Here is a 15,799-nt window from a genome sequence, read left to right as displayed (position 1 = left end):
CCCATCAACAGAATATTTGATAAAAAATTCTAAACAGTTGAAGGGGACAAAAAAAATACCGGAAAATTTTAATCTAGATAATTTGGCCTATTTGTCATCACCTGGTTCTACCAGTGAAACAGAAACCACTATTGATACGATAGCTTCAAGGAATAACTCTCTCATTTATAATAACGTTGAATTGATTAACACAATCAAATCCACAAAAAATTCATCCTCCCTCATGCTAAATGAATTATATGATGCGCCGTCGATAACGGATTTAATAATTGTGGAGGAGAAAAAAATAAAGCCACAAAAACCATATTTAGATTCAAATCACAGGCGTAGATCTTCATTATTAGTTAAAAAGGTTTCCTTAGCCCAATCAGAAAAATTCCCTCTACCTTACACTATAATCGATAAAAAAACTCCTATTTTTCTAAATGATAGGCAACATTCAATAAATTCGATAGTCCCCTATAATGATAAAGTACTTGCTGATTCTCCAGCAAATCCTATGACTTCTAATCAATACAAGGTTGAAACCCAAAAAAATAATGAATTGAAAATAAATAGTTTAGAACATGCCAAAATAAATAGTGATAATGATGAAAAAATAGTTGTAAAATCACAAAATTTAGAAGATGATTTTAATGATGAAAAGCAACAATTGAGTTCAAGGGATTTTGAAACTGTTGACTTCGAAGAAAATCCTGTTTGGGTCTTTGGAAAGTTGATCAAATCTATACAAGTTATATTAATTACTATTAATTTTTTTTAATATCTTTTATATTCATCATAAAATCATATTATTTAGTTAATTAAAGATTGGGCTGGCGGTAAAACTCCACAAAAACTAGAAGAAGGGCATGATACATTTTTAGAAAAATTTGCCATGATGACTGGTGAAAATGAAATACAAATAAAAAAATTCAATTTTAAGGACAAGTAATTAATATTTTATAACCGTTACTGTAACTGTCAAAATTTTAGTTTTCATTTTAAAATTGATATTTTTAATAATAGATATTTATAATAAAAATTATTTATGATTAAAGGTCACAGCTTTACTGGAAAAGGATTATAAATCCTAAAGAATGGATCGTGGATCCAGCTAACAACCCTTACTATTATTGGTGCTTATTTGTTACTATGGTTATGATATACAACCTAGTCTTAGTTATTGCCCGTTGCGTTTTTTTAGACTTGCAAACACGATACAGAAATGTTTGGTTTATACTCGATTATTTGGGAGACTTTATTTACCTTTTAGATATAGGAGTGCAATTGTGTACAGGTTATTTAAAATATATAAAATTTGTATAAAAATCATTTATTTATATTGCATTTTCCTTAATAAATAATAATATATTCCCTATTTTAAGTTAAGCCATATATTTAATATTTATCATGAAACAACTATAGTTATGGTGATTATAATCGAGTATATTATACTTACGGTTTGCCCACTATTGACTTCTTAAATTCAAAAGCTGATTTTTGTATTGAACAAATAAGGCAATTTTTAATTTTGGATTGGTGTTCCTTTTTATAGATATAAAAAAAGAGAAAATCAAAGCCTAAATAACATGTATTTAAAATATAATATTATTATATTCTGTTAAAGGTTACTTGGAACAAGGTTTGCTCGTGAACGAACACTCCAAGTTAATGAAAGCCTATATCAAAACTTGGACATTTAAATTTGATATCATATGCATTTTACCAACAGATTTGTTGTATTTACATTTTGGTCGTGATTGGACAGTAGCGCGCTTCAATCGTTTATTTAAATTTTCGCGATTTCGAGAATTTTTCAATCGAACAGAAAGTCGTACAAATTTTCCTAACGTTTTTCGTATTTTTAATTTGATGATATATATCATCATAATAATTCACTGGAATGCTTGCATTTATTTTTACATCAGGTTCAATAAAAATCTAAATGAAATATATTTTAATATTTGCTTAGCCTCAAAATAGGATTAGGATCAGATGGATGGGTTTATAAAGACATACACGAACCTGGCTGGGATGATTTAACCACAAAATATATTTACAGTTTTTATTGGTCCACTTTAACCCTTACAACAATAGGTGAAACACCCCGACCAGAAAGAGATGAAGAATATTTGTTCGTAGTTATTGATTTTATGATAGGTGTTCTGATATTCGCCACCATAGTAGGTGATGTCGGGGCTATGATGACTAATGCTAATGCCTCTAGGGCCGAATTTAGAAACAAAATGGATGCCGTGAAGCGCTATATGGAATTAAGGAAAGTACGAAAAGATTTAGAGCGACGAGTTATTAAATGGTTTGATTATTTATGGATCAATAACCGCCATAGTTTAAACGAAGAAGACACTATATTATCCAACTTACCAGATAAACTGAAGGCCGAAATAGCTATAAATGTTCATTTAGACACCTTAAGAAGAGTAACTATATTCAAAGATTGCGAACCCGGGCTATTGGTTGAATTAATATTGAGGCTAAAATTACAAGTTTTTTCGCCTGGTGATTATATTTGCAGAAAGGGAGATGTAGGTAAAGAAATGTATATTTTAAAACGTGGAAAACTGAATGTGGTATCAGAAGATGGAAAAACTGTGTATGCCACGCTTAGTGATGGAAGTGTCTTTGGAGAACTGAGTATATTAAATATTCCGGGAAACAAGACCGGTATGCTCAACTTTGAATATCTGTATGATTTTTTAATGCCTATAAAAGTAAAATAATTTGCTTTTGATTGAATAAGATAAATATAAATAGAATTAGATCTCTCGAAGTAAACCTTTTCATATCAAACAGATTTTAAGTGTTTTTCAATTTTTTCATCTATAACCGCAATACCTTTATATATTCTATTTTTCTTGGAAATTTTAAAAGTGTTTATGGATTTTATTTTAAATTAATGAGAATTACCCTTCTAGACTCCCTTGCCCCATCTCTTCAGTAAATAAATACAATATGTAATTATAAACAATAGTTTAACAAAATAAGTATATAAGTTAATTTAATTTAAAAAGAATGTAAAACCAAAATTATTTTTAAATAAATGTATAATCCAGTTAAAGGACTGTAATAAGGTCCTTTAAGCCCTCCAATACAATTTAAGAAGGGAAACCATCCAAAAGTTGTTCTCCTCTTAGGAATATACTGGCTACGCCTATAGGACCATAAGATTTATTTGATTTTCATGCTAATGTATTTGTATTTATATTTCTAATTTAAAAAAATCCCCGTTATCAATTATCACAAATCCATTATATAAGATGATAATTAAATAATATAAATACATGATAGACACCCCCTATTGGTCTATATATTTCGAAGTAGCCGACTTCCAACACTTTTTATATTTATTCTTGAATATTATTTATAGTAATGGTAAAAAGCCTGTGGGAAGAAATAAATTTGACCAAAAAATACTGCGGAAAAGAACTGTATGTAAAACAATTTTCACAAAAATACAAAATAATAAAAACTATATAAAATCGGTAGAAAAAAGTCTTTGGGAAAAAGTCCTGTATAATTAAAATAATGATAAAAATAAAACTGCTAAGCTTATAGTATCTATGGTTAAGAAGTATTATAATCCTTTTTATTGCGAATGTATATATCCAGAAAGTCAGTAACATTAAGGGGTTAGCAAATTTTGACACAGCGATCCAAAGCTCGGATCAAATCGGGTAGGGTTTGGCATGGGCCTAAAAATTAAATAAATAGTGCTAGGGAATAAAAAATTATAAATCAATATGTTTATGAAATCAGGCCCAGCCGTAAAAATAATAAAAATTTAAGCTAAATTCAGGTATTAATTATTAAAATATTATAACGTGTCATTATTTTACCTTTATGAACAAATATAGGAAAAATTTAAAATCCCTACCATATGCCCCATTCAATTCTCGTATCGTCTAATTAGAAAAATATTCATGTTAGATCAACCATGTTTTAAAGCGAATTTAACAAATTGCTAGAACACCTTAAGAAAGGTATCCAAGGCTTAATTTAGGAAATATAAAATTTAATAAGGGGAATTTCAATTAATTTCGATATATCATAGGGATGAAGAAAATTACATCAGAGATTTGAATGCCTGGCATACTAGAAATCCTGGCCAGCGGACCAAGTTTTTCTAAAAAAAATTGGGCGAGTCTGACAACTTGTTCAAGTATTTTTAGGAAATTTATTCAAAATATTTTTCCGGGGTGGCCCTAAGTTTGTTATTTTTTAAAATGAATAATGAAGTTTATATTCCCTCACAAACAATTATTACATACCAGCCTAAAAACTTGTACAAATTTTTATACATTCCGGGCAAAGGGCTTCATTGACCAGGGCTTACGAGCTGAGCCATAACACCTTCTTATTTTTACCAGGCGAATTCGACTGAATAACGACCAGGGTTGGGCAGCAATTATTTACATATGTAATTAACTCCATAATTACTATTCCTTTTCTTGTAATTAGTAACTGTAATTAATTCTACTTTAAAAAAAATTAATATAATTAATTACATTTTTTAGGCACGTATAATTAGGAATTATCAGTTATAATTGATAATTACATTTATAATTCCTTTTCCTATTAATTAAATTTTATGAACAACGCTTAATGATTGCAATTGTAATAATTCATTAATATTTTTTATATTAATTTTGACGGACACATAATAAGTGACTCTAAACCTTTAACTTACCTTTGACTATGACGATAACTCAATAATTGCTCTTCAAATACAATCTTACATTCAGTAAAAGATAAATCTAAATTGTCAATATTCAATCCCAATTGTTTTTGAATAACTGATAAAAATGAAACAACAAGTGCTGCTTGTGTACTCTGAAATAAAATCGTTAAAAGCCACAATCAAACCATCACTAATTTCTTAAAACATATGAAGGTATATTTTAATATTCACTTTTTGTTCCTAATATTGTTCTTTTAGAGAAAATAATCATTTCAATATTTTTCTCTGAATTGTCAAAAGCAAAGATTCAACAAACTTTACCATCATTTATTTTAAAGTCATTCAAAATAAGTCATCAAAGGCTAAGGTTTAATTGTAAATTTCGTTATAAAACGTCTAAAGCATTGTTGTCTTCATCAGCACCTGTAGAAAGATAATTTATTCCAACTTTGTTAAACAAGTAATATAAAACACGTTTATAACGAACTACTCGAAAAACAGATACTTTTTAAAAAAAGTTATACGTTTTTTTTGAATATTAGTTAAAAATATATTCAAAATCATTTGAGTACCCTAAATCACGATTGTATGTAATAGTAATTTATTACCTTTTTTAGAAAAAGAATTACTATAACTAATTACAAAAATTAAATAATTTTAATTTGGAATTAATTACAATTTTTAAGTAATTATGCCCATCCCTGACAAGGACATATTGAACTTCTTTTTTTGTCATTCACTTAAATTAAAGAAAGAGAATATGTACATAATTAAAAATATAAACATTAATAATATATTGAATCCCTAATAGTTTTTTTTAAAAAAATATTTATAAATTTATTTTTTAAATTCCTATGCATTTTGTTCCACAGTATTTTATTATTAAATTTTTTCTAGTTTTTATTCCTATTTCCCAAGAAATTTTTTGTGCACAATTTTTTCCGTAAGCATTATATCAGCTGTTATCTTGGTCGACTTATTTTTTTCCCACAGGTTTGTTTTTCGGTTACCTATACTATTAGTTAATATTTGTAAATACAAATATGGATAATTATGTCATGAACAAGGAGATGTAGAATTTGAGGAGATCTATAAAATTATTTTTATATCGAATCTGAACCGAACCTGAACTGTTAAATGATTTTCTATCCTAACCTAAACGGAACCGCTATATTGCCTTTGAACCAGTTCGAGCCTCAAGATTTTGTTTTTATAAATTATGTGAAAGTTATTATTAGTATATTGATAACATTCTAACTTAATTTTTATAACCATTAGTATATCACTATTCTACAACATTTAAATATTTTTAAGCTTAGGTTGTGCCCTGGGTCGACTTAATTTTGTTACTTAATTGCTTTTTAGTCTGGGATAAAAAGATTTTAAACTGGAACACCCTATTTTTGATTTATTTTAAGTATTTGGTGGAATTGTTATTTTTCGTATTTTTTTTTCTTTAAATTAAATTTTTTTTCTATTATTTCTATGCTTAGAAATAAATCGAATCCAATATATAATTATTTACATATAGTATTATAAATAATACATCAAAATGTAATATTACTGATTAACAACTGTAAAGGGAAACCAGGAGCAAATCTTGAGCATCACATAAAAAGAAAACACCCTCTAGAACTCAATAAATTTCACAAAATATCACAACAAATGAAATATATAAATCGAATGTAGGTTTATATAAAAAAGTGTTCAAACCCGTTTTTCAGGTTCGAACCGAACCTATCCTTTTTTTCGAACTGAAACCTTGAATCTCTATTTTTATCCGAACCTGAACCTAAACCGAACCGATCATTTCGGTTCAGATCCGTGGTTAAATCCTTCATTTTTATAGACATTTATAATTTAAAAATTAATGGCAAATGGAAATTCAAAACCCATACCATGAAATTGTGATTATTTTTCTTGTTTTCAGGAAACTATTTTTATGACTGGTGGTTAATATATAAAAGATAAAATTTTAATTATGGCGTGCTTTCAATTTGGAATTCTCAAAACTCTAATAAACAAAATTTTAATAAAAGATTTTTTCATTTTTCTAATGACGAATTTTTTTAAATCATTAAAATGAGTTGTTATTATCAAGTAACGTGTTTCTTTCAAATTCATCGTTTTCTTAAAATTTCAGATTAGTAATCTAAGCTTGATCCTTTTAAGTAGTGAAGGTCACGGTTTGGTCCGGACCGACCCGATGTACTCGGACCGGACCATGATCTTTTGAAAAAGATTGATTCAGACCCTGGTTCTAAAATCGGTCCAGGACCAGTCTTTTTATTTTTTTGATATTTTAAAAATAATTTTGTTTTTACCTATTTTAATTCTTGTCTAATGGGACTATAAGTAAAATGATTCTTTGAAAAACTTATGTTTTCATATTGCAAAATAAAAATGAACTACACAAAAATTAAAATAACTCCTCTAGAATAACATAAAATAAAATATACAAAGAAATTAGGTAAAAATAAAATATTAATTAAATAATAAAGCAAACTTAAATATTAATAAAAGACCGGTCCAGACCACGGTCCGAACGGTAAAAATAAAGACCGGCCCGGACTGTGGTCCTTAAAATAAGACCTCCATCGACCCAGTCCGGTCCCGGTTTAAGATCGGTAGGAGGCGTAGACTTTCATTACTTTTAAGTACCTATAAATAAATAAAACTTTTAAAATAAGAGATCTTTTTGACAAATGGAAACATTTTTGCGAATTTTATATTCGCTCAACACGTGAAACATTTTGTTTAAAAATTCTATTTATTTTATGGAATAAAAAATTAATAATAATTTTCATGTTTTTTATAAAATTTATATAAGCGATTATATAGGCACTTATTTTTCTAAAAACAATTTTATAAACCTTTTTCTCAGTTCATTTATCTATGCTCTCAATTTAATTTTTTTATCCCCTCTCTTCCCACCTCAAATTGCTTCAATTTCCCCTCCTTTATTTTCTGCCTCATAATTATCCAAAGCTCTGATTTTATTGAGGCCCAGCCAATAATTCTTACCAAAAAAATTAAAATAATTGTAAGCATCCTTTAACCTCTCCCCCCTATTCCAACGCTCAAATCACCCATGTGATAATAGATAGATTCTCTAAATTTGGTTCATATCCCCATAATTCTAGAAATAATTAATAACGCCTATGAACTCACTATGGAAGACTGTTCCAAAAAAATTAACTCAAATGTAAAATAATCAGCATCAAAATATACCTTGATCATGTTTTATTGACTCTTTTACTCACCATGCTTCTGCTATAAATTAGCCTATTTTTCAATAATATTCTATTCCACCTGAACGGCGTTTAGCACCAGACTTCGTCATTCGTCTAATCACTCTCCAATGTCTCCCTTCTTCAAACACCGAAATTAAATACTTAAGGCCTTAAAATATTTCAACAGACCTCATCAAGTGGTATAGATAGACAACGCCCCTCACATTTCCATTTTTAAGCCCCAATTATCATTTCCATGTTTTCGACTTATTTCATTAATCAATATCCATAATGATAATTTATATCAAAAGATATTCTATAAAATAATTATATTATTTATCGTTTAATAACTTTAAAGAATTCTATCCTTTTCTGGATACTTTTCCTTAAAGTTTTTTTTCATCAGAGATTTTTTCTCCAAGTTTGTTTTCCCTCAACTTTCTCTCCGTTACCTAACAATATAAATAATTTTTATAATAGCTCTGCTAATTTAACAATATGAACATTAAATTTATTTAATATTAACATTCTTCACTTATATTACGAAGTTTTGTTTTATAATCTGCAATATACTAATATATAATTACATAACTACTATATTATAATTTTGTTCAATAAATACTCAAAATTTTTATTGTGGTCAAACTAATGGTAGGTTTTATCTTGAAACTTTTATTTAGCCCACATCATGACAATTGTTTTGACCATGCCCAATTTTTGAAATTTTTAATTTCCCAATTATTTTGCGAAAATTTTTATTTTTGCATATTATATCTCCCCTCAGCCATTCCTCTCCTTAATATGCTCATTCTTCATATTCAATCACCTGTTAACCATATTCAATCTATTCTTCATATCCAATTCATTTCTCATATCAAATCTATTCGTCATATCCAATCATTCTTCTTTATCCCCCCCGGTAATTTTCAATTTTAAATTTCCTTAACCCGCCCGCTCATTGTTTAAATTTCTTAACCTGCACCCGCCCGCCCATAGTTTAAAATTTTTTTAACCCGCCCGCCTGCCCATTCTCGAAATTTTTTTACCCGCATCCACCCGCCCACTTAGATGGGCGTGGGCGGGCGGGTCGAAACCCCGCCCAATGCAGACCTCTAGTTGACACTATAAGTTTTTAATAATTCCTTATAAAAAATGTTAAAAATATAATCTCTCATTTTTTTAAACAAAAATCTATATTAGTTTCTTTTAAATTATCTAGTATCCTACAAAACAGGTAGGGTCAGGTGTTAAAAATGAATACGCAAAAACTCAGGTTGTCAAAATATGTTCTCCCATCATCTAAAACACTAAAAAAAATTTTGGGGCTTATCATATTATTAATGACTGCACCCAGGTCTTCGCCACTTATTTAGTTTAGAATAAATTTAGCAAAACATTTATATTAATTTTTATTTTAACCAATATTTAATTACCCTTGTGAATCAATATATTTTGAAATATAACAATTAGGTAATCGGAGAACAGCTAACGTTAGAAGCCTTGGATATTCAGATGTATTTTGCCTATCAAAAGATGACCTTTGGGAAACTCTTGAAGATTATCCGGAAGCAAAAAAAATTCTCTTGGAGCGAGGGAAAGAGATCTTAAAAAAAGATAACCTTTTGGACGAGGAGGTGTTCAATCAAGTTGAAGAGAGCCAAAAAGAGGGGGGAACTGTTCAAGAAAAAATAATCGATCTTGAAAAAAAATTAGATTCTTTACAAACTCGATTCGCTCGTTTATTAGCTGAGTTTACAAATAGCCAATATAAATTAAAACGAAGAATTACGGCTATGGAAAAGAAGAGTCCTACTAATTTTGATATATCACTTTATAAAAAAAAGAGTTTTTCATCAATGCCTAATATAATTCAAAAAATTTAAAACTTAATCTTATAAATTTTTGTAAGTCCGCCAAACTAATAAAATATCCACGTTTGAATGTTATAATTTTCTATCTACATATTTTGTAATTTTAGAAAAATGCAATATAAAAATTTTAATTTTTAAAACGTGATATTAATAATCTAGTATAACATTTCTATTTTCACTTAACTCTCACAATTAAATGTTACATCTCTCTATAAGAGTTTTAAAATAATAGTGATACTCTGAATTGTATGACCTTAAAAATATTTTTTATTCTGTGATATATGCGAAATTAGTCTTAAATATTTTTTTAATCAAAAAGCTATTTTTACATATTACTATTATAATATGACGTTCTAAATCTTCAAACTAATAATATCTGAGAAAGTTCATCTCCCTTCAAATTTATATAGCTAAAGAGCTGTGTTGATGTTACACCTTTCAGAATTACATACTCAAATGATAAATTTCTTTATAGATATGTTCAAGAGGTTTTGCTCATTTTCTTCTTTATAATTATTCTAAAGCTAACATCTTTTTTACTCCAAAATTAAATAATCCATTTTTATTAATTAAAATTTTCTCCTAGATTTAAGCCAAGTTGCGTTATGGTATTTGATTAAAAAAATCGGCAAAATGGAAACACCAATATATTTTTGATCTATCTATTATTAATCTTTTATAATTAAAAATTAATTAGTTCCAACTTGAATGTTTTTGATAAAAATGTGATTTACAGAAGATATACAATATTGGACAGGTTCTAAATTTCTAAAGCAAAAATGGCTAAAAAATAAGAATATTTATATCCTTAAAATTTCTAAATTAATATTCTTAATAATCATGGTAAAAGTTAGGGTAAAAATTCTTTAAAAATGGGAGAATTTTCTTAAATATTCCATATTACAATTTAGCACAAGAAGTCTGGGCTTAAACAGTTAGACACAGTGACAATTCTGAATGCGAAAATGGGAGATATTTTATTCAAATTCTTTAAATAATCTTTAAAATAGTTTATCAATTTATAATCAAAAAGTTCCCTTTTTTATTCAATCCATACGATTCGTGAACTATTTTACAGGCCTATTAATCCATCGGGTCCAAAAAGTGTAAACTCTATAGCGGAAATTTGATGACACAAACTTAATCAGAACCAATTTTCTTAAATGAGTCTGAACACGTCCAGGTCAAAATATAACGGGTTTGATGGGTCGTCCATAGAACTATCCTTGTTAGGTCTGTACTCTTAAAGTTTTCAACCAATTTTAAATTTCTAAACCCAAATTTGGGTTCAAAGACCTCTTATTTTAAGAAGAATATGATAATTTTGGTATCCCGACCTTTTAGAGAAATCTTTAGAACTTTAATTTACTTTTATAGAGAAACTAATTATAGAGAATATCTTTTATAGAGAATGTCATTTATAAGAATCATTTTATAGAGAATCTATTTAATAAAGAAACTTTTATAGGGAAAACAATTATAGAAAATGTCTTTTATAGAGGATGATTTTATAGTGGATTTATTTTATAGTGTTCATAGAGAAAACAATTGTAAATAATGTCATTTATAGAGAATGATTTAACAAGAATGTCGTTTATATAAGATCATTTTATAGAGAATTATTAAATAATTTTTATAAAGAATGATCTTATATTAATTTATTTTATAAGAGAACAATTTTGTAGAGAATAATTTATAGAGGACGATTTTATGGAGCTTTTATAGAGAATGATTTTATAGAGAATATTTTTTAGGGAATGATTATATAGAAAATGATTTATGATAATTATTTTAGAGATAATCTCGTTTATAATTATAATTTATATTTTTTTATAATAATTATTCATTAAAAATTTCTATCATAACATTGAAAACACTATAAAAAATAAAACACCATCAAAATGAAAATACAATTTCATAATTGGTTCCCAAAAAGGAACCATAATTGTATCTAAAAATTTCTATTTAAGTTTTATGACGTATCAGTAAAAATTCTTTGGTCTTTTTGTAAAATGGCAGAATTTTGGTGCCAAAATTTTTTAAAAACTTATAGGTTAATGGTGAAATATGGTCGTTTTTAAAAATCACCATTTGAATAAATAGGATGTTGTTAAGATTTTTGTATTTATTGATCGTTTTTGTTTCTGCTTATGTTAGCTGATGGATAATGTTGAGCGGAATGAAGGGACACATGTGAAGTCCCATATTAGTGATATTCTGAGGGCCCAAGGTATAGTCGTCATATCATCTAAGCCAACTACATGAGATAAATTTGTACGCTCAAGATGGGCCGGAATGTATGTGGGTGGCTGTTAAACCTAGATTTATTACATGATTCATTTGTGTGCAGCGTCTACATGACAGGATTTTTACTGAGTGCAAACCCCCCTCAAAAACCAATGCCTATCCTCCCCCCCCCAAAAAAAAAATACCCACCTTCGGCGGCGATGTCTTATCATTATTAATTTTGCCTTTTTTATTATAGTGGTACACCTATCATAAATTTTAAAATAAATAACTAAAATTGTTTTATAAAAATATTATGAATATAAAAGAGTTATTTTTTAGATCATTAATATAATTAAAAACCCCTCATTTACAATGAATGCATTATTATAGCATATTGTTTGGCATGAATATAATTTTGTTGAGATCTAACCCTTTTAAATTACATTTAAAAGAATAGCAGAAAGTTTTTTTTGGAAAATAATATCTATGATTGTTTGCAATATATAGATTTGGTCGATGATCAGCAATATCATTGTATTATAATTTATAATAAAAGTATTATTTTAGCAATGTATTTTGTCCTATTTCATCCAAAAATTTAAGAGCTAACCCCCAATAAATTTATACTATCCCCCTTAAAGGCGCATACCCCATGCCATCCTCAATAAAAATTAGATGCAGACTGTTGCTACCTATCCCCTCCCCTGTTCATGTAGACGCTAGCAGTGTGGCGCTGGTGTTGCCCTTAACTGTATATACTGAGGCCGTGCTTACCCTATGAATGAACTGGTGATTTCAATTTGATAGAAGTTTGTGGCTGTATGATGTCACAACTTAGATTTACACTAATTGAAACTCTCAATTGTTCGTCTGACAAAAGATTACCAATATTATGACTAAGGAGTGATTCTAGCTGATAAATCATGATAGATTATGCTTGATAAAAAGAATTTTATTTATATCATTTCCAAAAATGTAAATACATATCTGTCTTAAACTAAAAATATCCATGGTTTATATATAATATTTTATATAATATATTTGAATAGCTACATAACATGAAAGCATTTCCAAAATAAAAATACAAAATAAGTTTTATAAAAATATCTTGCGATAACATTTTGAATATTAATTTTACAAAAATAAAGAAAAAGTTATATAATGAAATTAATATTCAAAACATTCAACATTCTCCCTCTTCTAAGATGCTTCCCCTATAGTTTGATATAAGCTATCATCGAGAGCTTTTATCCAAATTGTTTATCTTCTTGACTGTTCTCGTTGTTGCACAAGTCATATTCATTATCGTTGGCTTGTCTATGTCGAATTTGATTTTACACGTTGGTATGTCCAAATCGTTTTTGAGTTTGTACATTGGTTTGTCCAATCGTTAACTTGTTATCCTTGTCATAAGTTGTTTTCATCAATCGTAATTTCGTCTTAGATCTCTTGCTGTACCCCATTGTTATTATTATCAAATAATTAGGATTAATAATTGATCTAATGAATTATAAGAATAATATATGGAATTAGGAATAATACACAGAATAGATTTAATAATAGAATACTAGAATGGTAAATCAATTTTTTTTTAAGAGTATTATATCATATTTTTCAATGTTTAATTTATTTTTGCGTTTTAGTGTTAAATATTTGTTATATATATAGTTACATAATCTTTTAAATAAACAGGTTATTGTTTTATTCGTATTGATCTAGAAATTGGTGTTAATTTATCTTTATTTATAATATTTTTATTTATGTACACATTTCCCTTCTTAAATAAATTCTTAAAGTTAGAATCTAGATTCCAAAATGTGTTAGAACATATACTTTTTCTCAACTGGTTTAAATGTCTATTTATAATACCTTTATATGTCATGACTTGGAACATCATGTCACTTTCTTTATGTGTTATTATACCTTTATTCCATTTATCATCTCATTGTATTTAATAGCAAATAAAATCTACTACATTCATGGTTCTATTAAGTGATACTGTGATGTCTCTATCTTCTTTTTCCTCTAACGGTTTAAATAAGTCCAATTTAATTCTAATGCCACTATTAAATATTCTTTTAGAGGGTGAAACTCCTGTTGTGTCATTAGTTGTGTTTCTGTAATTAAATAGGATTTTATCAAGTTAAGTATCTAAATCACTCTTAATATTTCTTTTCATGTGCCCTTAAACATTTTAACCCTTATTTCCACCTGGCCATTAGACTGCTGGCGGGATGCGGACGTATACATGTTTTATGCAAAATTTTTCAAAATCCTTATTTGTGAAATTAGTACCATTATCAATAACTATAGTTTCAGGTATTCCAAATAGCGAGATGGTTTTATAATTTCAGTTTTAATGTTTTTGACAGAAACAATAATTGGAAATTTACTATAGCCATCGACTATTATCAAACAATTTGTGAAAAACGAACTCGCATAATATATATGTATCCTTTCAAATGGTTTAGTATGAAACCCATGATTTTTGTATTTAGGATTGTCACAGTATGTATTACAATCGTTACAACTTTTTACTTCCATCTCTATGTCGTTATTCATACCCACATGTAATCCTTAGCTAAGGATTTGATTTTTCCCTCTCCCCAGACCTTCGTGCAATGTCTGCAGCACATTTTTTTCATACTTGTTGGAATTATGATTTTGTTTTTCTTGTAAAGACAATCTTTAATAATACCTAGTTCCAATTCAATGTTTTTATATATTTTATTTTTTATAGGCTCATTATTCTTTATATCATTTATGACTTGCGATATTTTCATATCTTTATAAGTTTCGTCACGTCATAGGCGTCGCCAGGAAGGGGGGGCAAGGGAAAATCCCCCCTTCAGAAATTTATTACTTTTTGTGAATATCATTTTAAGCTAATAAAAAATATCCCCCTTAGTCCCCCCCCCCACTCCCTGACCCGTAAAAATGTATGCATATAAAACAATAATTTGAAAGAAAGGATGTAAAAGTTTATATTTTTTTAAACTAAAACTATTCATCATAATTTATACATTTTTGGAAAAAAGCATTTATATATAAAAAAGTGAACCAAAAATGTTTTTTAAGTAATGGAATATAAACCAAAGATAAGTCTTAAGACAAAAGTGAAATGTATTATAATTATTAATAATAGACCCATAAAATTACTAAATAATATAATATATCAAATATAATTTTTTATTAATTTCCCCCCCCCCCTTAGAAAAATCCTGGCTACGCCTATGCGCCGCGTATTTTGTTAAAGTGGTAGGCAAATTTGGTCGTTAGACATGTTTCCCCAAAATGTTTGCTTCTACGAGTTGCTCAATTATGGGCGTACTTGTTAGTTAACCTGATAAAGGAAGGGTGCCGGGTGTAGGGTGTAAAGGTTGTTCTTGTTTATGATTTTGTGGGATTAAAGTCTAGGTCGGAAGTGGATGCTGCCTTAATAAATGGTGGCAGTGACCTTCGCTTATCTTTGCAAACAAATGCGATATTGAGTGAAGGATACTCCTCAAAATTGAAATCAACCATGGTTAGATGACGGGGATGAATGATATCATTAAAGATATCGTCAACCATCGGAATAATATCGAACCCTATTGGCTCACCATGCTCTGTCATTGATCACTAAAACCAGAAATGAGACATGTACTAGGAATTAAAGTACCTTGAGCGATGGGTCGACAAATTTATGTTAACCATTCCCTTATTCTGGAGTCCTGTCCTGAGAGGCAAGCGAAGCTACATCTGAGTCCAGCACAGGTGGAGAGAAACCCTGCAATTTCCGAGTC

General features: G+C 28.3%; 1 protein-coding gene across 1 annotated transcript; it reads left to right on the top strand.

Annotated features, from left to right (window-relative positions):
- The first annotated feature begins 610 nt into the window (after positions 1-610).
- LOC135924194 (cyclic nucleotide-gated cation channel alpha-3-like) lies at positions 611-12,795 on the top strand. The gene is made up of 7 exons (XM_065459241.1): positions 611-733; positions 800-930; positions 1,041-1,279; positions 1,610-1,910; positions 1,955-2,667; positions 9,385-9,759; positions 12,656-12,795. The coding sequence occupies exons 2-7, from the start codon at positions 878-880 to the stop codon at positions 12,793-12,795; spliced, it is 1,821 nt and encodes a 606-aa protein (XP_065315313.1). The 5' UTR covers positions 611-733; positions 800-877.
- Positions 12,796-15,799: the final 3,004 nt, after the last annotated feature.

This window comes from Gordionus sp. m RMFG-2023, chromosome 2 (genome assembly GCF_954871325.1).
Source record: "Gordionus sp. m RMFG-2023 chromosome 2, tfGorSpeb1-WG-v2, whole genome shotgun sequence".
NCBI classification, from domain to species: Eukaryota; Metazoa; Nematomorpha; class Gordioida; order Chordodea; family Parachordodidae; genus Gordionus; species Gordionus sp. m RMFG-2023.
This window is presented reverse-complemented; position numbering and strand designations above follow the sequence as displayed.